Source organism: Lineus longissimus, chromosome 3 (genome assembly GCF_910592395.1).
Source record: "Lineus longissimus chromosome 3, tnLinLong1.2, whole genome shotgun sequence".
Lineage (NCBI taxonomy): Eukaryota > Metazoa > Nemertea > Pilidiophora > Heteronemertea > Lineidae > Lineus > Lineus longissimus.
This window is the reverse complement of record NC_088310.1, coordinates 7024156-7050857: the sequence shown is the minus strand read 5'-3', so window position 1 is coordinate 7050857 and position 26702 is coordinate 7024156. Positions and strand designations below refer to the sequence as shown.

The following is a 26702-nucleotide window of genomic DNA, read 5'->3' as shown; positions in this document are numbered from 1 at the left end:
ATGTTATAGTAAAACCTGGAAAGCCTTTTAAAGCAAAGTGGTACAATTGAAGCCCGAGTGCAATTATAGCTGATACAGTGTCGAAAAAGGCTCTGGTAGTACACATCAATGCACGCTGAGGCTATAATTGCACCATCAAGCCCAGTGCAATTATAGCTGATACAGTGTCGAAAAGGGCTCTCTGGTAGTACGCATCAATGCACGCTGAGGCTATAATTGCACCATCAAGCCCAGTGCAATTATAGCTGATACAGTGTCGAAAAGGGCTCTGGTAGTACACATCAATGCACGCTGAGGCTATAATTGCACCATCTTACCTTCGAACTTGAAGTGATTTTTGATGTTCTACACTTAAGAACTTGGTATGATGATAGTGTGTATGATCACCGCTGCTCAGTTATCTCAATGCTACTCTCAAATAGCAATTCAACAGTACTTTAGAATTTCCTACAACTCTGGTTGCCCGGGATCCTTGTTTGACTTGTTGATGAAGACCTTAGCGTGATTTTAGTTGAGTCATCACCCAAAGTGCAAGCTAGTTAGGATATGAATGATCCGAGTCACCCGGAACATCCACAAGCCAACACTCCAAAATGAAACCATAAAAACACTTTTAGACATGCAATGGCCTAAATTGTATTTGGCCTAATCAAATTTTGATATCAATGAGATTTAAAAAATGTTGTTTGATATGGTAAATTGAACAAATCAAGTGTTTGTAAACCAGGAGCCTCATGGCCTAGTGGTTTACACTGCTGGCCACCACGCAATAGGGCCCGGGTTCGATCCCGGGAGAACCCAGGATCGTATGTCTGGATGAACCGGCGTGGCTTTCAAGGAACTAAAATTCCTGGCTCTTCACAGTCCTTCGAATGAGACTAAAACCGAGGTTCCTTGTACCTGGTGTCTATGCCAGGGCAAGCTAAGACCCCACCAAGTGAGAAACATGAGTAGCTTGCGTGGACTCTATCTCTCTCGCCAAAGTTGGACCACTAGGCCAATAAACCCAATTGGCGCCTAACCGTAGTGGCACGCAGGATACGCTCATCCCGCCTTGGAGGAGGATTACTCCTAGGAGAATGACCCCTCCAATTGCAGAGCGAATGCTGAAGAAGAAGAAGAAGTGTTTGTAAATGTTCTGGGTGACGTTTTAGAATAGAATTCTCAGTTGTGTGCAGGTTTTTACTCCTCCAGTTTTAGAAATATAGTTCATATTGTGCCCCCCCTGATGTTTTAGCTGTTATACCAAGGAAATGAACCTGAAAATAATCCTTCTGTTTCGTTTGTGAGTAATTTGGATCTTCAGTTGAATTTCTTTTGCAATATTCTTTTAAAATTTTCTAACAACACGTTTTGTAGTCAAGACACCAATGTCAGAGGAATTTTGCAAAAGTGTCAAGGAAATCTTTCATCAAACTTGTTCCTTCTTCCTTTAGCTGTGCTACTTCATTTGTACTTGTAACAGCTTTGTTGGAAGGAGATGATGGAAAGAGGAAAATACTTAATGAGTATGAAGAAGGCTGTTGAGAGCGATGTGAGGGCCCCCGACATATGCGGATATATCCCTCTCAACTGACCCAAGTCGTTGGGCGACTGTGGGTACACTGGTGGCGACAGAGTCACCTATAATAGTTATATGTTGATGATGATAATTGGTGCAATATTTGTGCTTCCTCCACATTGGTTCACACCTAACCGAGCATTTGAAATTGCTCACATTTAATTTTTAAAAGCATCCACTGTAGGTTTTGTGAGGACTGTTTAAAAATAATAATCAAGTGCTTTTTGCCAGCTGAGTGCATGCAGTATCTCAGCAAGAAAAGTATACGTCTGCATTTGAGAGAGTAAGAGGCTTTGTTTAGCATATTTTAGCAACATTTCTTAGTTTTAGCCACACCTTTCAATTTAGCAAGATGGCTATGTACTCTAGTCTTACCAATATTGCTTTAATAGTTTCAGCAACATTGCTTTAAAAAGTGTGAAATTTTGTGTAAAAAGACACGCAATGTATTCTTATTCTGTAAGGTGTGGGGCATGACCTATTGTGTAGGAGATACCACCTTTATGCAGAACACAGCAAATGCATGGATGCATGCGACACATAGGTCTGAGTCACTGTTGGCTGCATTCAGCGCTCTATTATATTTCATGTGCAAAAATATCACATATTGGAAGCAACTTCATAGCCCTGTGTGCCGTAAGTGATGGATTCCACTCAGTTGTTGGAGAATTCCTTTCATTTCCTTTCAGGGTACTTCCAATTTCCATTTGCCATACGCCATTTCACGTTCACCCTCCCATTAACCCCTCCCTTTTATCTCGTTATTGCACTACAGGGAACCATCGGCAGTGGAAAGGTTACCAGTTTGCACCTTCCTTAATCATGTTCATGCTTTTGCTATTTTCAGCTGGGATGAGGCAGTTCTGGGGAAAATAATGATAAAACGAGGCCAAAACTATGCTTCTACATGTAAATCTTATGACAAAGTTTACTCAATCTCCCTTAGTATATGTCAAACCCTATTGGTTTAACGTTTCATCTTGTATGGTCTATTTTGCCTCTCATCCCAGCTGTACAGACGGACTTGTCATGTTTTCTATGACTGCTGCATCGAATATTTTTTAATTTAATTGTCAATATTAAGTTCTTCTTTAGTTCAAAGTTAAAAATAAGCACAGCAGTTTTAACTTTTTTGTTTGCCTCAGTCATTGGGTGATATGAATAAAGAGTAGTAAATGCTTTTATCTAAAATTCCATGTACATTTAAAATAGCCTTTCTGTACAAAATTGAAGTAAAAGCATTTGCTAGCCTTTATTCATATCACCCATTGAATTCGACTATTCTTGGAAGATTCATGTTGTCATTGCTTCCTTGTCAAGTTGGTTTCGGCAAATGCCACTATCTCTTCAAGCGGTGCCTTTCTTCCTGTCCTACATGTGAAATGCAGTGTGCTGAAATCATTGACTTGCATGCCATGATATTGAAAATGTATTGTGTCTGCTACCATTCTTGGGAACATGGATAGAAAATTTATGAAAAAATATGAGACTAAATTCTCATGCAACAAACACTGCCTCTCTATATTTGGCGAAAGAAAAATCTATTGTAGCAAAATACTCTTCAGTAGAATGAGTCAGGTGGAAAGTTTTTATCTTTTTTTAATCTGACGTTTTTTTCTCTCAATGTCTTTTGTTAATTATGAATGGGGTTATTGATCCAGCAGTTTGGGACTACCGACCAAAATTTCCTCCAAATTTTTACCATCTTTCTTAATCTTGACGTTGATCTTTGTAGGGAGTCAAGGTTGATGAATCCCGCATCCAGGCCATTAACGAGCTTGCGGACAACTTGATCACGCAAGGACGATCTGATACCAAGTCTGTGAAAATCAGAAAGGATGACCTTAATAATAAGTAAGTGAGGCAGGTTGGATCCAATAACTTGCCAATAACTTTCATTGCGCAATGAGGTGTTGGCTGATTAAATCCATTAAGGGGTGTCTAAGTCTTAGTCATTTGACTGTACTGACTGGTGCCACCTCTACCTAAGTTGGAATCCTTATTGTCAGTGAAGCACAATGTTTAGACTCAATTTCTGTCACAGTACCCCACTTTTGCTTCATACATGTTTATCAAAATGCTTCCCTCTCCAAACAATTCTGTATCGTATTTGTGTATTTCAGATGGCTCGGCTTACAAGGGTCACTCGGCGAACACAAACAGAAGCTGGCCGCAGCACTCGAGATCCACATGTACAATCGGGATGTCGATGATGTGAATGAGAGAATCAATGAGAAGGCGTTGCTACTCTCCTCGGAAGATGTTGGGAAGGACTTGCCCGGTGTCCAAGCCCTCCAACGGAAACAAGAGGACGTTTCACGGGACATGACTGCGCTGCAGAACCAGTTAGAGGTGAGTTCCTCCCCCCTCCCCCATACACTCTTGGGCGTCCACGATGATAGAATGAAGTTCAGACGTAGATATGGTCACCAGACGGCAGACCTTATCTTTCGGGATCCCTGACTCAATCTGACTGCAGATCTGGGAGGAGGGACTTAGTCCAGAGGCTAAGTCTACTAGCCTATTGTTTGCTCTCTTCGAGTGCTATGTAAACACTTGACGACTTTTTACAAACTTTCCCAACATACTTTTTCATTCTAGAAATTGGAATCACAAGGCAACCGCCTGAGCAAGAAGTATCCAGACATGAAGGATGCCATTGAGTCTAAGCAGCAGGAGTTGCTTGATAACTGGGAGAAGTTGGAGGACCTCTGTGATGCCAGGAAGATCAAGCTAGAGCAGTCATACCAGCTACAGAAGTACTTGGCTGACGCTAGAGAACTGGTGAGTTGAACCTCTTCTTCTTCCTATGCTTGTTTAGCATTTGATTTTTGATCAAGTTTGCCAATGATATAAAACCAGGCCTAGTCTCACACATCCCCTCTTCTTTTACAGAACAACTGGTCAAATGACATGGTGACAAAGATGACATCTGGAGAACTTGGCAAAGATCCAGCAGAGGCCGAACAACAGATTGAGCATCACCAGGAAAGGAAGGCTGAAATAGACGGCCGCCAGTCCAACTTCAACGAGGTCAAAGACCACGGTATGAACATGGTGAATTCGAAACACTTTGCCACACCGGAGATCCAGGCTATGCGTGGCTCCCTTCAGGATGCGCAGAATCTCCTCAACGACACGTGGGAGGAGAGATACCTTCTGCTCAAACAGTGCTCGGACTTGCAGGTTAGTGATAGGGGTTTATTCCATTCATGTAGGTGCCAAAATCTGCACAGAGAATCCAAGGATCTCTCTACCCAAGTGCCTATTCTGTTGGCTGGACTTAAGTGATGGGGAATGCTGCTTAAGAACAAGCAATGACGTAGAGCGATATGAGGGGATTCCAATGTCATGTCCAGAGTACCTTTACTAAAATTTTGTCTAAAATTCCCATTGCAGGATTTCAAGGAAGCCGCAGAGCAAGCCGACGCATGGTTGGCGAGCAAGGAAGCCTTCTTGGCCAACGAGGATCTTGGAGTAAGTGTTACTCTGTCTTTTTCCTAGCTCTGTTTGTCTTTTGCATGTATTGCTTCATTTCTGTTCCGAATTTGGTAACTCTTTTCTTGCATATTTGGCAAACATTACCACTTTATTTCTAAACGCTCTAGGTCTTTGTGTACATTTTTAGAGCTTTCCATTCCAAGCTTACTGTAGATATATGCTTCCACTCTCTTCTAACGTGCTGCGCAAACGAGCGGTTTGAAAATCTACTAACCTGCGATTATCATCGCTGCTCTGCGTGACAAAAAGATCTCTCGTCTTCTAATATCTAGCGCCAACTCCTCATTTAACTTTCTGTGCTGCTTGTTAATATTCTAGGAAGAGAAAGCGGTAGATGAGCTCTTTGTGAGTAATTAGCCTAATTAACATATTTGACCTTCACCTTGTATACTTTCTTGCTCGCACTTGTGTTCTTTGGCCCTCATTTTCGATCACACTGTCGGCAAAAATTTTCACCAACACTCGATTTCTCAATCATATTTGAAATTGAAAACTTACTGGGAGGTTGCTCTTGAAAGTTTTCGTCACTGGTAGGATGTATGATAATGACAGCCAAGGAACTGAGTGCGTGCATTAACCTCCTCGTCTCCAGATTTTCAGCCAACCCTTCATGACGATTGCTTGTCACATTGATGCTGATTGGCATCCATATGTAAAGGCTCGTTTGTAGTCTCCCGATCCAAAAGTATCCCCCAGATTCAGTGTGATGCAGTATGGCATTGCATGTCACTTTTCCTCTGCCCTTTTGACCTGTGGTTCCTCACTTTATTGCTGTTTTGAATTGTTCACAGCTTTCTCAAGTTCCTTGTATGGTATAGGAGTGTACCAACAAAACTATTGCCGCCACTATGTGGCACTGACTGTTGCATTCTTGTGGCAAAGTCATGATGTAAATTCCTTACTTTCTGACAAAGAGTGTAGTTTTGGATCCGGAATGAGTTGCGAGTCCAGGACCAGATGGTGTGTCATCTAGTTCTGAGCTATGATAGATGTTATGGGGTATAAGTAATGCTACTGGTTGTGATTGTTATCTTAAGCTCATGTCTAACCTTTCTTATTTCAGCATAACGTTTCAAGTGTTAGCGCCCTCCTTAAGAGGCACGACGCCTTCCAGAAAACCGTCTCCGCACAAGAAGAGAAGGTCGACGCCTTGGAGACGTTTTGTGATCAGCTGGTCAACGACGACCACTATGCTTCGGAGGAGATTAAAACACAGTGTCGCGTGGTCCTTGAGAGGAGGATGCGCCTGAAACAGTCTTGTGTGACTCGGGAGAAAAAACTGAAAGATTCTCGAAAATATCAACAATATTTGAGGACTATCTATGAGGTAAGAAGAAGTTATCATTCAATCAGGTCAGTTTGCTCTACATTGCGTGTTTCTCATGCCATCAGAGGATTGTTTACTTCTCATGTCGATGTTCTTTTTTCGACTAGCAAATCTCACTTAAGATGTTTTCGATTAATTTGTAATGGCATGCTTCTCTTCTTTTCTAGGTGACTGGTTGGATAAATGAAAAAATGTCTGTCGCGACGGATGAGAATTACAGGGACCCGAGCAATCTTCAGGGCAAACTCCAGAAGCATCACGCCTTCACTGGAGAAATCCAGGCCAACAAGAAAATGGTGGACAATGCTTTGATGGTGAGTAGGCAGGAAAAGAACATGTGCGGAGTTTGGAGCTATTGAGTGTCAGGTGCAAACACTGATATATTTTACATGTTCAGGGAATATTTCTTTCTTGTCATGATGTCACCAAACAAAACAAATTCTAAACAAATAAAAAAGTTAAAGGGTTGAGTAAGTTCTGTAATCTGATGATGCTGGCTGCACATCCTCTACAAAGTCGCCCTGTGATAGTTGATGAATACAGGTTTGAATTTGTTTTCTTTTTAAAGGAGGGTCGAGGATTAATAGCCGCCAACCACTTTGCAAAAGTGGAACTCGAGGGACACATTGAAGACTTAGAACTATTGTGGAAAGGACTCATAGCAGCTTGTCAAGATAAGAAAGAAAAACTCCACGATGCAATCCAGGCGCTGTTGTTCAATCGTCTGCTCGACGACCTCGATGCGTGGATGGAAGAAATGGAGACGCAGCTCATGTCGGAGGATCATGGGAAGGATTTAACGACGGTGAATAATCTTTTGAAGAAGCACCAGTTGCTCGAGCAGGATACCGAGAGTCATCATGAGAAGTTGCAGGAGATTGTGGAGATGAGTAAAAAGTTTGAGGAGAAGCGTCATTTCATGAATCAGGAAATTCAGGATCGGCTGGAAAGTGTCCTCGAAAGGTAGGAAAAGTTTACAGTTTATCTTTCAAAATCATAAAAAAGTGCATTTGGTGAAACTGTTCTGAAGTGGATGAGTTACTTACTGGGCATACGACACAAGTGACTGTCATTTTCTCAGCAACTGAGGTGCGGGTGGCAAAATATTTGAAGAAAAGTTGATCATATTTGCTGCATGAATAGCATTTTTTCAAATGTTTTTGTTTGGCTCAGCAGACGACAACCCAAGATTCCAAACAGCGATGAGTAATTACTTGTATCATTCCAGGTACAACGGCCTAGCAGAACCTTGCCAGATTCGCCGTGACAACTTGGAGGACGCCCTTCTCATGTATCAGTTTTACCGCGATGTCGCCGATGAACGTCTCTGGATACAGGAGAAGCGACCGATCGCCGCCTCACAAGATCTTGGTGACAGTCTTACCGCAGTGCAGTACTTACACAAGAAACACCAGGTAATTGAGAGCTTGGAGTCGTTCGTTCAGAGGAGAATTATCTTGATATTTGGAATCAAGGTATCAGCAAAGCTATAAGCTTGTTTGAGGTACTATGCATTCATTCTCGTCTGTTGTGCTAAAAGATGAATTCATGCCGAATATTTCTGTTTTTGCAGGCCTTAGAATCGGAAATCATAACTCACGAGCCTTTGATCGAGAGTGTGGTCAACTCGGCCCAGAATATGTTCAACAACAAGCACTTTGCTTCCACTGACATTCAGGAGAGGCTGGACGACCTACTCAAACAGCTGAAGGAGTTGAAGGACCTGTCAGCAAAGAGGAGACAGAAGTTGCTCGATGCTCTAGAGTCTCAAACGGTAAGGAGTTATTGGAGCATTTCAGGGACAAGTAATGTTTTTTCACGAGTCCATACACTGCGTACTTCTGGCACGAAGTAATCCGTACTGCTAAATTTCCCCCAGTTTTATATGTTCACCACAGTCCCTATAAGTTTTTGGTTGGTTACACCTGAAAAAACGAGATGCAATTCAATTGGGACATCATCCCCAAGATTTTGGGAATGCTAGCTATTTCACAATGGAACTTTTCCTAAGCCAAGTTGGGATGCGGGCCCCCAGTCTGTACACCGGTTGCGGGCCAGGGTTATGGTGCACTGCCAAAACCCTACCGTAGCAAAAGGGTTAAGATGCCGCTATGATGAATTAAGATGTACAAGCCATGGTTGCCTAAGAATTCAAATCCTTTGTTTTGCAGTTTTATGCTGAGATCAATGAGGCTGAGGCATGGATGAACGAGAAAAAACCTTTCCTGACAAGTCCAGATCTCGGTAGAGACGAAGATTCAGTCCAGGCGTTATTGAAGAAACTAGAAGCTATCGACTTGGACATCGATAACTTTAGGAACACGATAGGTGAACTGGCGGCACTGAGCAGAGGGCTTGTTGAGCGCAAACATTTTGATCGCGAGAATATTAAGACACAGCAGGTAAGTTTGCGACTCTTGTCAAGAAATGAAAATACTTGGTTCTGGGCAAAATAAGTGACCAGAGCAATGAGCTGTTGTCAGCAAAAGTACTTTGAAGGGAATCAAGATACATGCCTTAAAATGCTTATTTTTGGTGTGCTTCATATTGTAAATTGTGGCAGCCCGGTGTCAACATTCTGTTGGAGTTGACAGTAGACGTTTCTTCTTTCACTTGCAGGAATCTATCGAGGAAAAGTACCAAAATCTTCAGGAGCTTGCCCGCCGGCGACGGGAGAAGCTCGTCGATAATCGGAAATTGTTCGACTACTACCGAGATGCCGACGAGGTGGTGAGCTGGCTGAAGGAGAGGCAGATCATTGCGGCCTCCGATGACTATGGTGTGGACATTGAGCATGTACAGATATTAATCCAGAAGTTTACGAATTTCACTCACAATCTGACCATTAATGAAGAACGTGTCATCAACTTGAAGACGATGTCGGAGAGACTTCTAAGCGGCAAGCATCCAGAATCGAAATCCATCGAGCAGCGATCGCAGGAGATTGTGCAACTCTGGGAGGAAGTCCGGGAACTGACAGATGCCCGGCAACGGGTAGGTTTCTATGAATGAATCTGAACCTCTCTATTTGTTAAACCTTGTAGTCATATTCAACTGCATGAAACAAAACTGCCCTACATATACATGTGTGGTATTGACTTGGTTGGACAAGGTCAAATAGTAAAACTTTTGTAGATTTTTCTTTGGCTTTTGAAAGTGAATGCGTAATGCTGAATACGATTCAATTTTCCAGGCTTTGGAAGCAGCCAAACAAGTGCACGCGTTTGATCGCGATGCAGACGACACAATCGAATGGATTGGAGAGAAGGAGATGGTAGCATCGTCAGAAGATTACGGTCACGACTTGGAAAGTGTGCAGACACTTGCACGAAAGCATCAAGGCTTTGAGGTGTGTTGTAAGACTTAATTTTACCCCCCTCCCCAAAATTGAGCATTAAATCATGTTGTCATTGAATGAGTTGACATAACTCTGCATATCATTATTGAAATTATATCAAAAATGTTGTCCTAAGGCAACGATATTGATTCGGAATCCTCTTTTTCCAGCGAGATCTTGCTGCCGTAGGTGAATCAGTCCAAAAAGTCGACGCTGAGGCGAAACGACTAATGTCCGAGATTCCTGACGCACGGAACCATGTCAAGGACAAACTGGAGGAGACCACGTCTGCCTGGAACGAGCTGTTAGAGAAGTCAGCCGGGAGGAGGAATAAGCTACAACAGGCCGATGACTTACAGAAATACTTTAATGAATATCGGGAACTCTTGTAAGTTCATATCTTGCAGTAAAGTTTGTTTTTTAGGCATCAACCTGTCCAGTCCTTATTGCCGTCTCTTCTTGTTACCTTGTTATCTTTCAGAGCTTGGTGCCACGAGATGATGGCATTGATCACAGCAGACGACCTTGCCAAGGACGTATCTGGTAGCGAGGCGCAGATTAGTAAACACAAGGAGCACAAGGCTGAGATTGATACCAGGATGGATCAGTTTGCTAACTTCGTCAATACGGGAGAGACGCTAATTGCCAAGGGACACTTTTTGGCAGATGAGGTATTGAAATTGTTATTGTCATTTTTGGGTTGGTAGTAGGATTTGTAATGTGGGGAATGAGGCCCAACCAGCTCGGACAACATGACCGACAGAAGTTTTCAAATCACAACTTACATTTTTTCACTTCATCAGTTTTGCTTGTTCGTTAAGCTCTGAAGAATTTGTTTTCTCTAGCTTGTTACATTGTACAAGTATACAAACGAATTGTAAACATTTTCTTCCCTATAGATTCAAGGCAAAGTGACGCATTTGGTTCAAGCCAAGCAAAACCTGTTGGACACTTGGGAACAGAGAAGAGTATTATATGAACAAAATCTGGATGCTCAGGTAAGACTAACAGGAACAAGTTCAGACCTATTTCTCTTGTCCTTATTTCATGCAACAGCTATTTCCAGCCCATTAACTAGTACAATTCAAATGATGAAGAAATCTCATAGTCAGTTGGCGATGGTTCCAAACAGCAAGCTTTTCTACCAGTAAAGTCATATACAGAGATGATATGTTTGCCTTCACAGATTCTGCGCCACGAAATGGACCAGTTGGAGACATGGTTGAGTTACCGTGAGGGTGTACTGAAGGAAGGTAAACTTGGCAGCTCCATTGGCGAGGTGGAAGACTTGTTGAGAAGGCATGAAGACTTTGAGCAGACGGTAGCAGCTCTTGAGGACAGATTCAATGGAATTAACAGGAAAACACTGGTAGGTTTCTCTCAAGTACTCCATCTTCCTCTTCACTGTTTCCTCTTGGCAAGCATTTGATGTCTACCCTACATTTTGCAAATGTGGGCGCTGCTTGGGGTGATCGACCAAGTGACTAAGTCATCAGCAGGAGGGGGAAAATTTTTTTTTCCCCGAGTCTTTTTAACCATAGGTATATGTAGTGCCATTTTAAATGGGTCACCAAACAGTCAAAAACCATTGGGAAAGACACTGAATTATTGGATCTAAAGTTTATTATCTCGTCTTCTTCAATAGATTGAGCAGGCGTTTGAAGACCAACTACACCACGAGAGCAGAATGGAGGCCGCAGAGCATGTGCGCCTTGAGCAAGTCGAGAAAGAGGAGAAGAAGAGACGTGAGCATGAGCGCATCATGCAGGAACGCAAACGGGAGGAGGAGAAACGAAAGGCTGCTGATGCGATTCGTAAGCACAGGAGGGAGTCGGAGGATGAGATTGGCCCGCCGCGACCGGAACACCCCGTAGAGAAGAGGACAAGTATCAAGAGGTATGTTGGAACTGTTTTGAGATATTGAAAATATTTGTTTTATTTTGTTGATAGGTAGTTGTCATTTGTAAATAGTTGAGAAACTGGCAGAGTCTGGAAGGTGCCAGTGCAACACATCTGATCAGACACCAGAGCATGTGATCTAGAATGCCCCACTCAGGGACACAGAGAGACTGGCCACATGGCCATACAGGGCAGTAATGGAGACTATTAAGCTCTGGGGATCAAGGGAGGAACAAGAGTTGACAACCAGGTTTATGAGAGACACAGGTCTGGTTGTGTTGTATAGCCATCAATAGAAAGTCCAACAGAAGCAGGCACCTGACAACAAATATTGTTTTTTAACAATTGTGTCTTTTTCAGGAGTTCTTCATTCAAAGCATCAACACCCACCTCGCCCGTGCCCGAGAAGCTGAGCGATTCATTGGTGACTGGACTGATAGCCCGGCCCAGTATGCGAAGTCAGAGGCCTCCGACCCCACCTCTTACACTTGCCCCCGATGCCAAGGTATGTGATTACTCCCCTTGCCCATTTTACATATCTTAAGTCAGATTTGAATGATCATATTGAGCTTTCGTGTATCAATTCAGAGCAGCATCCCAATGATCACTCAAATGGTAATGGGGATAGCCTGGTCACATAGCCAGTAAAGCCAAATTGTGCCATCTTGATTCTGCTCTGTAGACGGATGGATACACAAATGAGTGGAGCCCACACTGAAGCCTATTTTGTTCTGACCATACACACTGAATAGTCACCTTGAACCAAGTATTAAAGTGACAGTTTCCCCACCATTCCTAAATTGCTTTTTCTGATATCATAGGTCAATATCGAAGCCGCAAGTCCTGACACAGAGATGGAAATGCCTATTTCTCCAGTACAGATTCAAGCTGAGGAATCCGCACCTGTTTTCGCTCTCAATGCCGAACTGGGCCTGCAGACAAATGGAGAAGTCTCCCCACCAGAACTGTCTGCCAAAGTGGAAGCCAAGCCCACAGTAGAAGAGGTTCCCCCTGTGGAGACACCTGAGTCGCCCACCTTCAAGATGCCAGTGAACGATGGTAAGACTAAGATCTTTAATCCATTTGAGAAAACGTTTTTTTTTTTGTGGAAAGTCTGTTTGTTGAGAAGCCACATGTTGAACCTCTCAAGACTTTGTTCTCAGGTCATTTCCCTTAAAACTTAAAACCCTCTTTCTGTACTTTAAGCCCACTGACATTAGGTGCAGTATAATTTGCACCTTTTTTGAATATGCAGTTTATCAGAATGTATTGCGGCTTTTGCCTTTAGGTGCTTTGAAACTGCTTCGGCCAACCACACTTCAAATTCCCGGTGAGTTGAAAGTACAACTAAAATGCTTTCAAATCTAGTTGTGGTGATAACTTGGCAGAAATTACTGTAGAAATTTATTTTTTTTAAACATGCACCTATAAATAAATCCACTTTGATGCACCCAATAATGCTTTGATGAGATGAACATTGTACATTATAAATAATATTCTGTGCTTTGGCCTCAAATCTAATAAGAAATATTATCTCAGCCCCTCCTAACTGTTTCTTCAGAAACGTCATAATTTTTTCAGGCAATTTTTTCAGGCAATTTCATTAGCTGTAGATTATGATTTGTAGCTTTTCGATGCATAGTTAACGTCAATATTGGTTTTGACTTTCAGAAGCCACGAGCGTGGCACCGCTAAAGAAATTTAGATTTTTCGGATTGATGTCAAGTATGCTAATATGTTTAATATCGTTTGCAACCAGAAAATTTCGCATTCCTGCAAAAATTGTCAGACGATTATTTCATGAAATCGAAAGGATCTTTACCTATTGTTGTATTAACAGCATTCTGTTAAGTGTCAAAGTCAGGGCAACTAAATGTGAGGACATTTGTACGATTTCTGTGCTTATCGATAAGTTTCTGCAGTGGGTTTATTTTCTGGTTGCATTACTCAACAATGTTAAAGTTTAACGTCTTGTTAATCAATTCTGCGTCTGTTCTTTGCTTCAGTTCTTCCACTTGCTCTAACGGCATCATGTGCCGTTATAACTTCAGTTTAATCTTCTGCCACCTGGTGGCGCTACATTAATCGTTCGGCGTATTATTACTGCAATTCTTCAACTTAACTTCGTGTACTTCAAGCTTCTTCAAATCTCAATCGATGGCGCAACAATTTTGAGCGGGATTCAAACTTTCATTGTGATCATTTGGCAACGTATCAAAAATATATCAGGAGAGTTTGCTGATATGTTGTTGATGCTACCCCTCTCAGAATGGTTCGCACTTGCTCCAGATTTTTCTAATTCAGCAAGGTCGGGGGCTGATGAATCAAACTGCCAAAATGGTCTACATGTATTTTTGAACGCAATGTGTCAGTAGGACTATAGCTGGTATTAAACTCTTCAAATCTTAACCAGCCTCTTTCCACTGACAGACTAATTCCAGGGAATACTCCTTTGAGCGCCACAGTTGAGAGAAATTGGAACGGAATTTCCAGATTTTGATGTGGTATAAATCAATCATACGCATGGGCAACTGAATACAAAATCTGGTAATTTTGTTCCAACTTCTGTCTCCGATCAGCCCAAAGGAATATTCCAAGTAGAAAAAATTGGCATTTGGATCTAAAAGGTTTTAAAAACTAACTTCACTTCAGCAGTAAAATGTAATGCCACAATTGTGGTGTGAGTATGAGCACATTGTCTGACAGATTGTGCATTTGTCTCACTTGTCCAATGTCTAAAAGTGATTTGAGTGACAATCATATCTCAAGTACTCATTGCTTCATCCTGTCATGTATGCTGCTACAAACTACTAGCTTCAACAGGGAATCGAAAGCTCTATCTTCAACTACAAGAAAGTCTTCTCGGTTTCAAATTTTTTTCCCATTATCTTCATCTGCCAGTGAATTTTGTCTCCTTCGTTTATTGAAACTACCAATATTCATATCCAGACACATGTTAATAATCTACTCCAATTTCAACTACCCTGCAAATGATGTAACTTCAAAGAGTTATAATTCCCTGGCAGATCTTGGTTAAAGGTAAATAACATGATCTGACCCCTGCAGGAACATTGTAGTTAGTGCAAATTGGGTACATTCATTTGATGAGATGCAAAATTGTCTTTGAGAACCATGTATAAATGTTACATGTACAAAAAAACGGAAAAAGGTAGTGAAGTCTACTGAAAAGATTGGACCGAGACTTGCCTGTGATCCTCTGGTATTTATTCTTGAGAGCTCTCCTTCTTCAGGTGGAGATGATAAATCTCCGGAAAAGTCGTCCCCAGAAGGAAAATTCAGCCCACCGCAATCGCCCACCCGTGCGCCCAACAACAAGCGTAACAAGCGCGCCCAAAAGCGTGGTATCAGTTTCACAACACGGCGTGACACGCAGACGCTCAAGGAGAAATTCAAACTCGTCTCGGAATTGCCCGAGGCTGTTATTGAAGGTATTCTCGATCGTAAACAAGAGCTCCAGAGCGGAGGAAAGAAAGCGACCATCAGGTCATGGAAGACGTTCTACACGACCTTGAATGACGACTGCATGTGTTTCTTCAAGGACAAGCAAGGTAGGTGTAGAAGTAGAAATTGTCCCCCTGGAAAAAGTGTCCAGCCCTATTGTATTCTGACGGATTGTGGTATATGGTTGTATAGAGGTTGTGAGCGTGAATCTCATTCTTCCCCGTACTTTTTTCAGCCCTCTCCGAAAGTAGTGCGGCAGCCTCGTACATCACGATACGCAACGCCGTCTGTGAAGTGGCGAAAGACTACACCAAGAAAAAGAACGTCCTTCGTTTGAAGCCTTCCGACGGCTCCGAGTACCTCTTCACCATGGGCAGCCAAAAGGAGATGACTGATTGGTTGGGAAAGATAACAGAGGCGTCCATCGTACCAGGTGAGGAAAATGGTCAATTTGATTGGTTAATGGCGGGCCATATACAGTGTGTCCCAAAAAAGTGTCATGCGAATGTGATGGTATTGCCTGTGACTAAAGCACTGCACTAATGGTTGAGCTTTCATGTTTGAGGAAATATTTCTGGCTTGGTTGCCTGCATGGCGTTATCTTCAAATATGAAATGTGGTATGGGATATTTCCTTTTCGACCTATCCTATTTTATAAAGAAGTAAAGTCTTAGCGCATGCAGCAGGCATTTGAAGTTTTGCATCGTGAAAAAAGATAAAAAAGTATTTGATTCAATGAGCCTTGGTATGTTGCTTACATAAGCATAGGTTTGCACTGTAGTGTTATTGGTAGTCGTTGAAATAGTTGGTATTTTATTGTGATGTTATACATGTACATTTGTGTATACAGAATGTACAGATGACAGCATGTTGTACATAGAATCTGTATATGTAGCTACTGAGTAGATGGTGGAAGGTATCAAAAGTATTAACAGACTGAGGATTCTCGCACATGGAATGGTCTCCTACAAATTAGGATGGGACGTCTGCTTTGTGACATGGATATGTCAGTCCCATGATTTCTTTAGTTCTACTGAAACTGCTAATGGAATTTTAGGGGGAAACCTGAATGTTCTGTAATATACTAAATTATCAATGAAGTAAAGTTTCCTGGCTAAATAATTGATCACTAAAGGGGTCTGACATAGTGGATTTTCAGATTTTTGTCTTTTCATTTATGTTTTCCCCTGCCATTTCTTGTTGACAGAACCCACCCATTCAAACGTCTAGACCCCATTTTTGATAATCAGTCGTTAGACAGTTTGTTCTATCCTAATGTGAATATGTTTTTGTCCCTTATTTCTGCTTCAGTTGAACCAGAGACTGAGTTTGATAGTCCAGAACCCCCAGCTTTCCCTAGTACTCCTGAACCTTTCACTCTACAAGCAGACGTACCCTCACCGACCTCACCAGATTCACCACCACCTTCCCTGCCTGTAGATCCCTCTCCTGCATCGTCAAGGAGGAGTCACATCACAGAGGAGTCGGAGGGATACGTGGACAGTCCGGTGTCCAGTCGAGCGGGCAACCTGGAGCCTAGCAGACGGTTGAGTCAAACTGAGAGCGTGAGCTCCATAGCATCTTCCACGAGAAGTGACGCCAAACCAGTGAAGAAACCAAAGCCACAGTTGCCAGTCCGAAAGAAATCCATCCCAAAAGGTGATATCCGGAAGCCGGAAATGAAGCCGCCAGTGCCTCCGCCGGCCTCGCCAGATGTCATGCGCACTAATCATGTCGAGTTCAAGAAGCCGGAGAGTCCAGCTGTCAGGCGGATCAAACCAGAAATAGAATCCCCAATACAGATGAGGATTTCGGCAAACGGTGACCAAATGCCCACGACACCAAAGCTGTCGACGTTCGCCCCTGCGCCACCAAGTCCAAAAGCAAGAGATTTTCCCGACAATGGACCTCAGTCTCCATCCAGTTCCATCTCATCTGGCGGTAGCCCGAGTACAAAAAAGAAAAAGCCCCCTCCTCCTCCGCGTAAATCGAGCATCTCCAATAGCCCGCAGGCCACAAGGGTAGCGCGGTCCAACTCTCAGCTCAGCCAAGGAAGTGATATATCGTTGACAAGCGCGTCTGGATCTAGACCACGGTCACAATCCAATCGTAGCGACTCGCCCCAAAGCATTCGCTCATTTCATTCAGGTATTTCCCTTTTACGAGTATTTGCTATGCTGTTACCGACATGTAACCGACGCATGCTGCATGAATGTCGTCTGCTAAACGTGTTTCTCTCCAAACTAATTTTCACAGATTATTAACCCGTCTTCAAGGATGTGTCACTTTGATAACAATAACAAGAAGAAAAGAATGTTTAACTTTTCACCCTTTTGAAATTAGATCTTGAGGAATTCCACACCAAACACGAAGTTTCTTGTTTGATATGATGTAGGGGTACAACCAGCTGGCTCCTGATGTCCAGAGCTGATGGCATCAGTTATTGACCGTCATTCTCTGAGATGCATACACCATGAGTACCGAAATGGTGAATGGAAAAAGGAAGAAATACAACTGGTCTCAAATGTGTTCTGTTGGTGGCCTATTTCTTTGGCATGTCAATTTCTCCCGATGAACTTGTACATGAAACTGTGTTCATGTGTGGAATTTCTCCAAGTCCGTATTTGTGTAGATGAGCTTAAATAACAATAGATGTCACTGTCTAGATGTTGTCTGCTTCTATAAAACTCTTGCATCGGTAACCAACAGTGCATTGCATAGTAACTTGTAGACCAGCACTTGGTGAATGTTTCTGTGATAACTGTCATGGGGTTGTCCTTAAAGTACACCAGAGCGTACAAGATGCACACAGGTGGGTTTATCGCTCAACTTAGGTATGCGACCAAAAGACTCTTTTCACACCAAGCATTGATAGTGTCTGTGCGCTGAAGAACTTGGTACACAAGAGATTCCAATTAGTGGCAAGTTGTATGCTTAGGCACCAAACCCCCTCCACCCTTCACTTTTTCGGTGCGTACGTCGTTTATGGACAGCCCCCTTGCTCATGTTGCTAGTAAACTTTCTTCTAACTATTCCATCACACGTGTTGAAACAGTTCTTTCACAGCTAATACGTACGGCTTGTCTAACAAAATGTCACCGGTTTCCTAATTCATTCTTCTTCTCCAGCGTTCACTCTGCACTTGGAGGTGATCTTCTCCACGGAGTATTCCTCCTCCAAGGCGAGATGAGCGCTCAACGCTTTCCTAATTCAGAAAATGATACATTATCACTACTGCCAAGATTTGTTTGGTTATTGCAAAGCCAAACTCCTGGTATAATCTTTGGTTCGACTTTGTTTCTTATGTTGAGAAATTGGGTGTGGGGTAACCGGTAATAGTGGTACCATCAGCAGTGGTGTCTTATGCTCTGTAGATAATTTACATTCTTTGTATGTTGTAAATAAATCTCATGTAAATAGCTTTCCATGTAAATACTGCTTGTATTTTGTCAATTGTATATGTATCTATTCTACTAATCAACTCTTCTCCATATTTCAGATTTTTAACATAAATGACCAGTAAGCTTTCAGGTTCAACTCGATGACTTTCGAGAAAAATTATCATGATAAAAAATGGAAGTGAGAAATCACCCTATGCTGCTATTCTGAGTATCTGAGGCCACTGCTCTTGTGCAGTGACATCAGAATGTGTCCCTAACCCAAAGCAGTTGGTGATGCCCCACCTCCCCCCCATCAGTGTTCAGTATAAGCTGTCCCTCCTTCACAAGCTTACTGGTCTTTTTAAGGTGTTCACTGATTTGCATCACCTCTCACACTAATGTATCGACCTTCTTCATTCTACCCACAGATAATGTCTCCGAGACCCAAGGTGGAGAGCCACTGTCTCCATCCCTCTCAGGGGGCGTTCAGTCACCCCGAGACCTCGACACCGACACAATCTCCACTAGTTCCGAGGCGGAGGTGCACCCTCCACCTCTTCCATTCAGCGGTCCACCGCCGGGGGCTTTGAAACTAGACGCTCAAGCCACCTGCGCCCAAGATTCTGAAGATTACGATTCTGGTTCGTGATAGTTTCAATTCAGCTTGGCTTAGACTTTGCCACGTGACTTTGCCCTGTTTGACTAACTTGACGCACTGAGTTTTAGACTGCACAAACCGTGTGATATTCTCCACCGGGTGACCTATCTGTATATACTTAACTGTTTGCCATGTGTATCTATAAACAGCCCTATCCTATTAGAATACGTAATCAGTAGCATCCCAGCCCTTTTAGAGTTACCTTGTTGCCGCCAAACTCTTCTGTAAAATACGTTATCTTCTTGACTGCATACTGTGGCAAACTAACATTTTATACTCTCTGTGCTTATACTGAAATTTAGAGGTCATCAAAATGAAGACTATTTTAATAGTGGCTTTTCAGTTTAGTTAAGTGTAGTCATGTAGGCATACCAGTAGTTCAACTGACCAAACAGAATTGATCTGTTAGAAGTTCAGATTTGTATTAGAGGAACTGATTGGAGCAGATGAGAAAATGCCCCGACTGTCAAAATGGCACTTTGAAATCGTTGAGGGATTTTGAAATCTTAAGTTTATTTTCAAGTTCTTCGATTGTCATAAATGTCAGAGGACAGCAGAATTACTTCCCCTTTGCTGATAAATTTTGATACATTCCAGTATACCAGAAGAATAAGCTTTGACAGCTTCACAAAATAATGACTACAGTTTCCTTTATCTTACAGGTGGTCGAAAGGTACATGTCCCCAAAACTAGTGCTTAGTGTTCTTTTAAATGGTTTGCCGTATCCTAGGTGATCTCTAATAGCCGGTATTCCTCAGTGCAGCACTTGACGGGTTCAAGCAACTTCGCACACATGACGTCACACAAATTCAGCCATGACGTCTGAAATAAAAAAGATAAAAAATCCGGGTGTTTCCTTTGTCACAATGCAATGATTTCAGAATATCATGCCCCATTGACCATTCCATGATTTAATTCTTTGGCAAGGGTGTCACTGTCCTGAAATGTGGGTACGGAACATCATACCTTTTGACCCCGTCGGTGCTGCACTTCAGAAGAGGAATACAGACTTTTCTTGAACAGCACTGCTGTATATTTGACATGCCTAAAGTATACAAAATGTATTAAGCACACAGCTGACTCAATTCACAGTCGCAGTTTGAGAGAAAGAACATTTTCTTGTAGTCTGAGGACTCTAGTCCTGGTTTTGAGCCATCAAGCGCCTTGATCGATCGCTGTGAGTTTAGTCATCTGTGTGCGGTGTACTTTAACTACGTAGGAAACATGCACTATTGGTTCTTATGCCAGACACTAGGTGTGTCATAACAAATTGTAGTTCCTTAGGTGTTATGTGTGTGTATGTTGGAATCGGTTCTTGAGTGTAAAGATCTCTCGTTCATTAGTTGAATTATGAGGAATGATCGAAGATGGCAGACAATTCATGGCCATGTCCCAATTTTCTCTCGTATTTCAGTGAATTTCCCTATCGCTGAATTCTCTCCTGTGATGTTGCTGTATGATATCAGTGTCCAATTGCGTTGTTGTTTTGTATAAATGTGTAATGCTTCAATTTGTCTTGATGACATTTACTCATTCATACATGAAATGATCTTGCCTTATGCCTTGCTAATGTTGCTGACTGCAAAATGGCTTACGTCCAACTACACTTCTCTTTTCAAGTTGACTTAAAAAAGGCAAAATCTAAAAAGAAAAAAGGTAACACTGGCTATTGTAATATATGATATTCATATTTTATTCCTTTTGAATGCTTTTGTAAAGTATCACATGGAGCGAGGTGTTTTGCTTTATTTAAAGCTCATGTCCATACAAATTTAAGTTCCAGTTCAATCTTGTGACGTTTGTATATATGAGAGTTTGAAAGCTTTCTGTAAAACACAACGCCTTCAGTCAAGAAACTTCTAAAATATCATTTCTAAAGAAATTTCTTGAGCTGAAATCGTGTCTTAATGAAGTGATTTGTCCCAGAATTGAAATGATAAATATCAAATAAATAAATATCAAATTCACTCTCATCTGTACCCTTTCTCTCTTTCCTCATCTTCATGATTTTTCTTCCTTGATATTGTACCATCAGTCATTGCAGTTCAATCACTTGTTTGATTTAGTAGTGTAGGGAATTGACCTGACAATAAGTTGAGGCAATTGAGATTTCTTTGTCATTCTTCTTAGAATTAGATTCTCACATTTAGAACTGGCAGAGTTTCACTGCTTTGAAGTTTATAGAGTTCACCCAGTTTGGTAGATATGCATGAGTATAGATAGCGATAGATTATGGAACTTCATGGAACTTCAGACATGACTTCAAAGATAATTGGGATGAACTCAAATCCTATAATCTAGAGACAATTTTAAAGTGATATTCTTGTTAGTGATTTTAATGTCAAAAGCAAGATTTTGGTCTGAGATAACTCGTTTTGTGTAACTTTCCTTGCCCTCCATGCAGAGCCTCCCCTGAAGCACAGCCTGTTCTCAAAGTCTCACCCCCTTGGCCGTGTGTTCAGCAGCCCAGTTGGTGTGTCCGTGTGCTTGCCGACTGTCACAATATGGCATTGGGGTATGGGGCAGTGGGACTGATCCAATCCTGACTTCCTGTGCTTTCAACTACTGCATACATGTATGTTGTTCCACAAACCTTAGGGGGAACGTACTGAGTATGTAACGATATCGTTATAAAAGCCTTGGGGGTCAAGATGGACAGTTTCCCAATTCCCCAATTCCCCGGAACCTACAAAGGCCCCCTGAGGAGGCAGCTGGTTTGCCGAACTCTGAAACATTGGCAGCTGAAATACTTAAGGTCTGTGTATCTCCACAATATTTGATTGGGGCTGGGTGATAGAAGTTAATCATTTGAAACGTTCTTAGCAAGCGGGAGGTTATGGTTTGCGTGAGGTTTTCTGTGTTGGGAATTGAAGTCTTGGTGGTTGTCGTGTGCAAATTTCGAGCATGTATGATGACTTTAAGGTGTTTTTGAATCTGGTTTTGAATTAGAAAGTTAGAGTAGGTTTTAGTTGTTGGCTAAAAGTGTTTGGTGTTCTGGAATTCTCACTCTTTCTAGCATGTTCTTGTTCATCACTTTCTCTCTGATCGTGCGCCAGCCAATTTTAATCCTCGAAACTAGTCTTTACCAACTTGAACCAAGAACTGGACACTAGTGGGCAGTGTACGAGAGTGTCGGTAATTCAAATTTCTCAGTCGGTGGGAAGCAGAAAAAGCGGCAAAAGATGCCATTCATCCAGGAGGAAGTTTCAATTACCAAGAAACACTGGAACCAAGAACAGTTTGAAGCCACAGTGAGAAAACCCACTTGTGGAATCGGTCCTTTTTTCGCCCAATAAAGGATGTTAAATGATGAGGTTTTAAAATGGCTCGTGACTTTTCGATACCACTCTGCATGGAAGTTGTTGTACTGTATCCGTTTTTGTGGTTTTGTCAGATGTTTTCAATCGTTGGTCCTTTTTGATGGTATTGGAGATAAATGATTTGACGATTGATTATTTTTTACCAAATGTTGCAGTTTGGAGTATTCTGCAGCGCGGGTCTCATTGTAGATGATGTAAATATATTACTAAGCCCACCAATTTACCTTACGTAAATCCCCAATTTACCTTACCTTACCTTATCTATACGTTTTCCTAATAACTCAAGTTTTCATTTTCAGTTTTTCAAAATTGCTACATTCCTGTGCACTTATTAAAGTACTAAGAGACACTGACAGTCCTAGCCAAATATTGTTCTTAATTAGCATGTTAAGTCAGTTTTTCATACAGTATATTGGCTATATACTGAAAGTGGAGTACAAGGACTTATGCTGGCATGAATTCTAATTGTGGCCACTAAGCCGAGTTGGCGTTAATAATTGTCTGGTATGTAACTGATAATTTCTTGGTGCACTGGGGTCAACTGGGGTTTATGAATGAAAACGCTGATCAGATAGACAGTGCTGCTAAAAGCAGATCTGCAGGTATAGGCCAGATAAATACTGCATCTAATGCAGTGCTGATCACACGTATCCAACACCCCCGTACGACTCTAGTGCCGTCACGATCTCATTATATGCCTCTCTCTTCTACAGAAGATTCCATCCCAGTAAGAGAAAGAGTAAAAGACTATGAGAAGGTCACAAAACAGGTGGGTGTCTTCAAGATAAGATTTCTTGCTAAATCCAGATGATTATAACACGTCAGACTTAGCTGCACATGTCAGGCTGACATCAGTCACAATATGAAGTTAACGCTCGAAATTGAAACATGGGGCTTGTAATTGAAACCAGACTCTCAAAATTGAACCAAAACTCGTTGCTCAAAATTAAAACGTGATGTTCAAAATGTTATTTCATTCTCCATGGGCATCTCGATAGTCTCATGCTAATGTTATGATACAATCCTTTACTTTCTCCCTACAGAAGAAAGATGAAGCAACTCGTGGTGGATCTCCAAGACCTTCACCTCCAGTCCGTAAATCTTCCATACCAGTACCAGACGAACATGAGGTCACGTTCTCCACATTCAGCAACAGCCCACCGGTGACCCCGAAGGGTAAAAAACGCCAGACGTTACCAGCAAACATGTCATTAGGAGGGGCGTTAGAATTTGACACGTCGGCACAAAATGGTGGTAGGAGTAGTATGTCGTTACCTAGAGACGGTTTAGGCCTACTGCCATTGGATGAGACAGAAGATATGTCCAAATCGCCGAGTACAGAGAGTGATGAATATGCGGCCGCCATGGCCATTAATCTACAACGTCCGTCAATTTCTTCCATTTCATCGAAACCGGAGAAGGAGAAGAAGAAGCACAAAACGTTTGGTTTCTTGAAGAAGAAGAAGGATAAGGAAAAAGAGAAGGAACGAGAGAGGGAAAAGTATTAGATTAGAGACTATTATAAACTAGTAGGGAAGTGTACATTGATACACATGATCTTCCAATTTGCCTTCTGATGGATTTGCCACGCGAGTTGGCTAAAGTTCATGTGTATTCAAGACGAAGAAGTGTACATTGATGCACATCACTTTCCACTCAACTTGATGTGGATTTTGAGTCGGATTTTGATTTCATCCAGAGTTGGCCAGAATTACTGTGAAGATGATGTAAAGAAAGCACAATTAGTTGGGTTTTTCGCTTTGATTTCATCTAGAGTTGACTAGAATTGCTTTGAGAAGCACAAAACGTTTGGTTTCTTGAAGAAGAAGAAGGATAAGGAAAAAGAGAAGGAAAGAGAGAGGGAAAAGTATTAGATTAGAGACTATAATAAACTAGTAGGGAAGTGTACATTGATACACATGATCTTCCAATTTGCCTTCTGATGGATTTGCCACGCGAGTTGGCTAAAGTTCATGTGTATTCAAGACGAAGAAGTGTACATTGATGCACATCACTTTCCACTCAATTTGATGTGGATTTTGAGTCGGATTTTGATTTCATCCAGAGTTGTTGGCCAGATTTACTGTGAAGTGAAGTAAAGAAAGCACATTCAGTTGGGTTTTTTGGCTTTGATTTCATCTAGAGTTGACTAGAATTGCTTTGTACTTAGCATTGATGCAGACTACCCTTTAAGGTCAAGTGGACTTACTAATTTTGTTTATATATTTTTGTTAATCGATTCTGTGTTCTGAATAGGTAATTATAGTGCCAGGTGGGAATCTTGGGGGGAATTTCAATTTTGCACACTGGCAACTGGTCTGGTCTTGACAAACTGATAGAAATATCTGTCATATATGCATGAACAGTGTATGGTATGGTGGAGAGACACCTATTAGTGACTTGCTGTACTTAATCTAGCCCACCTGGCTCCAGCTGATTATCTCCCTTTAAGAGATGTTAAAGGAACATCATCTGGGACGGTTGCATAGGCATGTACATGTAGAATGTATTTTGTTCGGGGCCAAATATGTATTTCTGTATATTGATGTCTGTTGACGGTTATCAGATGTCTGAACTTTGAAATGTGACTAATACATTGTATTCTATTGGCCAAATTACAACAATTTGTTCCATTAGGCTTATTAGATCTGTTGATTTTAATACGGCCTAGACTGGATATCATTCCATTTTCGAAATATATTTTGAAGTTTAATAGGTTTTCTGGGACCTGCCTGCTGATCCTTACATGTATATGTAATTAACATATTTATTACAAACTTAGATATGCTTTTGATGGAATTTACAGATTATTTTCCAGGGATTCGTTTTGTAACTATTTATTGTATGCAAATTAATTTCTACCTGATGCAATCATTACGAATTATTCTAGAACATTTTCAGCATGATGAATCTGCAACTTTACTAGAGTGTCTGCTGGCATAAGAATTTATATTGTAATTTAACTTGAAGATCTTGCATCCTCATTTGTATTGTTCTATAGAACAACATTAGTCTGATTTTGCGAAGGGTCGCAGATCCCCTTTCCATTCCATCCATCATCCTTCCAATTAAATGTATTTTCTTAACAATTTTGCTGCAACAAGAATATTCATTAATATCCAGAATATTCGTTTGGTGTTTCATCAAGTTTAGGTTTTTCCGTATATCTTCTGACCAACTAATTGTGACTAATTAGACAAGAAAATGTTTGTGCTACGAGATAATTATTTGTTATCCCCCCCCCCCCCCTAGCGCTGAAAAGGTGTTTTTGCATTAGAAAATTAAGTGACATGCATTTTAACACAATTTTGTGTAATGTTTAAATGTTGGTTCAGTTAAAGCTGACCTGCATGCGTAAAACCCCTAGTGGCCAAGTTGGAAAGCACATGTAAATTCAACTTGAGAATTTACAAGACGAACCCAGGCTGGGAGGGTAAAAGTTTAATAGACCTCGAGATCCCTATCTCATCAATGAATTGCTGGGTATCTATCAAGTTTCAACATAAGCCGCACGTCACCACCTGAAAATGTTCCACCAATCTTGGTTCGCGAATCAATGCCGCACCATAGAAAATCCACCAAGCGCGTACACCACCTCGGCAGCTAGTTATAAAATCCGGCAACAGATGGCGCGCAAACAATAAATAGAAAGCGCCATTTCGAAAGCGCCGCCTGTCGCCGAACCATCTAACTAGCTAATTGCCGATCCATTAGCGCGTACACCTCGGCAAAGCCGAGCTTTTAACAAGCCGGGCAAATTCGCCCGGCAATTTGTACCAGCAATGGATTGCCGAACAAATTTGTCGCGGCAATGTGGTGGTGTACGTGCAATTGGTCCACCAATATTTCGTGGTGTACGCGCAACTAAAGTTCAATAGTGCTGCTGGTCATTCGATGGAAGGCATTAGTGTTTTCTAACCCTTCAGCTTGGGTTTTTATGCATGTGTCAGCTTTTAACGACCATGCACCTAAAGTAAGATGGTATGTTCGTGTATTCATGTTTGTATATAAAGGTATAGTAGATTTAATTCTGTTGAGCATATCATTCTTTTAGTCCGTTTCTACATTCAAATGTACATTACTTGGTGTTTAAAGGGAATCTTTTTCTGGTGTATATAGATATGTTATAGACTGAATGTGAACTGTGGAACAGTCGATCAGAGAGATATTGCAATAAATTAACCCTTTTGTAAATGCTAATCAAAAGTGTTTGTCTTATTTGCTTTAAAAAAATGAGTTGAGAGCTGAGCGTCAAAA

The 26702-nt window shown here is 41.6% G+C and overlaps 1 protein-coding gene across 9 annotated transcripts in view; it reads left to right on the top strand.

Annotated features, from left to right (window-relative positions):
* LOC135485613 (spectrin beta chain, non-erythrocytic 2-like) overlaps positions 1 to 26639 on the top strand; it is a 78500-nt gene extending 51861 nt beyond the window's left edge. For 4 of the 9 annotated variants that reach the window (XM_064767838.1, XM_064767835.1, XM_064767833.1 and 1 more), the window contains 27 exons: positions 3297 to 3415; positions 3685 to 3913; positions 4163 to 4345; positions 4457 to 4747; positions 4961 to 5038; positions 6126 to 6389; positions 6557 to 6703; positions 6958 to 7352; positions 7618 to 7804; positions 7963 to 8163; positions 8561 to 8791; positions 9009 to 9383; positions 9583 to 9738; positions 9897 to 10114; positions 10208 to 10397; positions 10626 to 10724; positions 10913 to 11095; positions 11372 to 11622; positions 11986 to 12130; positions 12447 to 12684; positions 12914 to 12955; positions 14877 to 15194; positions 15323 to 15520; positions 16399 to 17235; positions 18896 to 19108; positions 23159 to 23214; positions 23489 to 26639. In XM_064767838.1, coding sequence (XP_064623908.1) covers positions 3297 to 3415; positions 3685 to 3913; positions 4163 to 4345; positions 4457 to 4747; positions 4961 to 5038; positions 6126 to 6389; positions 6557 to 6703; positions 6958 to 7352; positions 7618 to 7804; positions 7963 to 8163; positions 8561 to 8791; positions 9009 to 9383; positions 9583 to 9738; positions 9897 to 10114; positions 10208 to 10397; positions 10626 to 10724; positions 10913 to 11095; positions 11372 to 11622; positions 11986 to 12130; positions 12447 to 12684; positions 12914 to 12955; positions 14877 to 15194; positions 15323 to 15520; positions 16399 to 17235; positions 18896 to 19108; positions 23159 to 23214; positions 23489 to 23953 — 6309 coding nt within the window. In that variant the 3' untranslated portion in view covers positions 23954 to 26639. Of the gene's footprint in view, positions 1 to 3296; positions 3416 to 3684; positions 3914 to 4162; positions 4346 to 4456; positions 4748 to 4960; positions 5039 to 6125; positions 6390 to 6556; positions 6704 to 6957; positions 7353 to 7617; positions 7805 to 7962; positions 8164 to 8560; positions 8792 to 9008; positions 9384 to 9582; positions 9739 to 9896; positions 10115 to 10207; positions 10398 to 10625; positions 10725 to 10912; positions 11096 to 11371; positions 11623 to 11985; positions 12131 to 12446; positions 12685 to 12913; positions 12956 to 14876; positions 15195 to 15322; positions 15521 to 16398; positions 17236 to 18895; positions 19109 to 20745; positions 20782 to 23158; positions 23215 to 23488 lie in introns of all 9 variants that reach the window. The other 5 variants (XM_064767839.1, XM_064767836.1, XM_064767841.1 and 2 more) reach the window with 5 other exon arrangements.
* Positions 26640 to 26702: the final 63 nt, after the last annotated feature.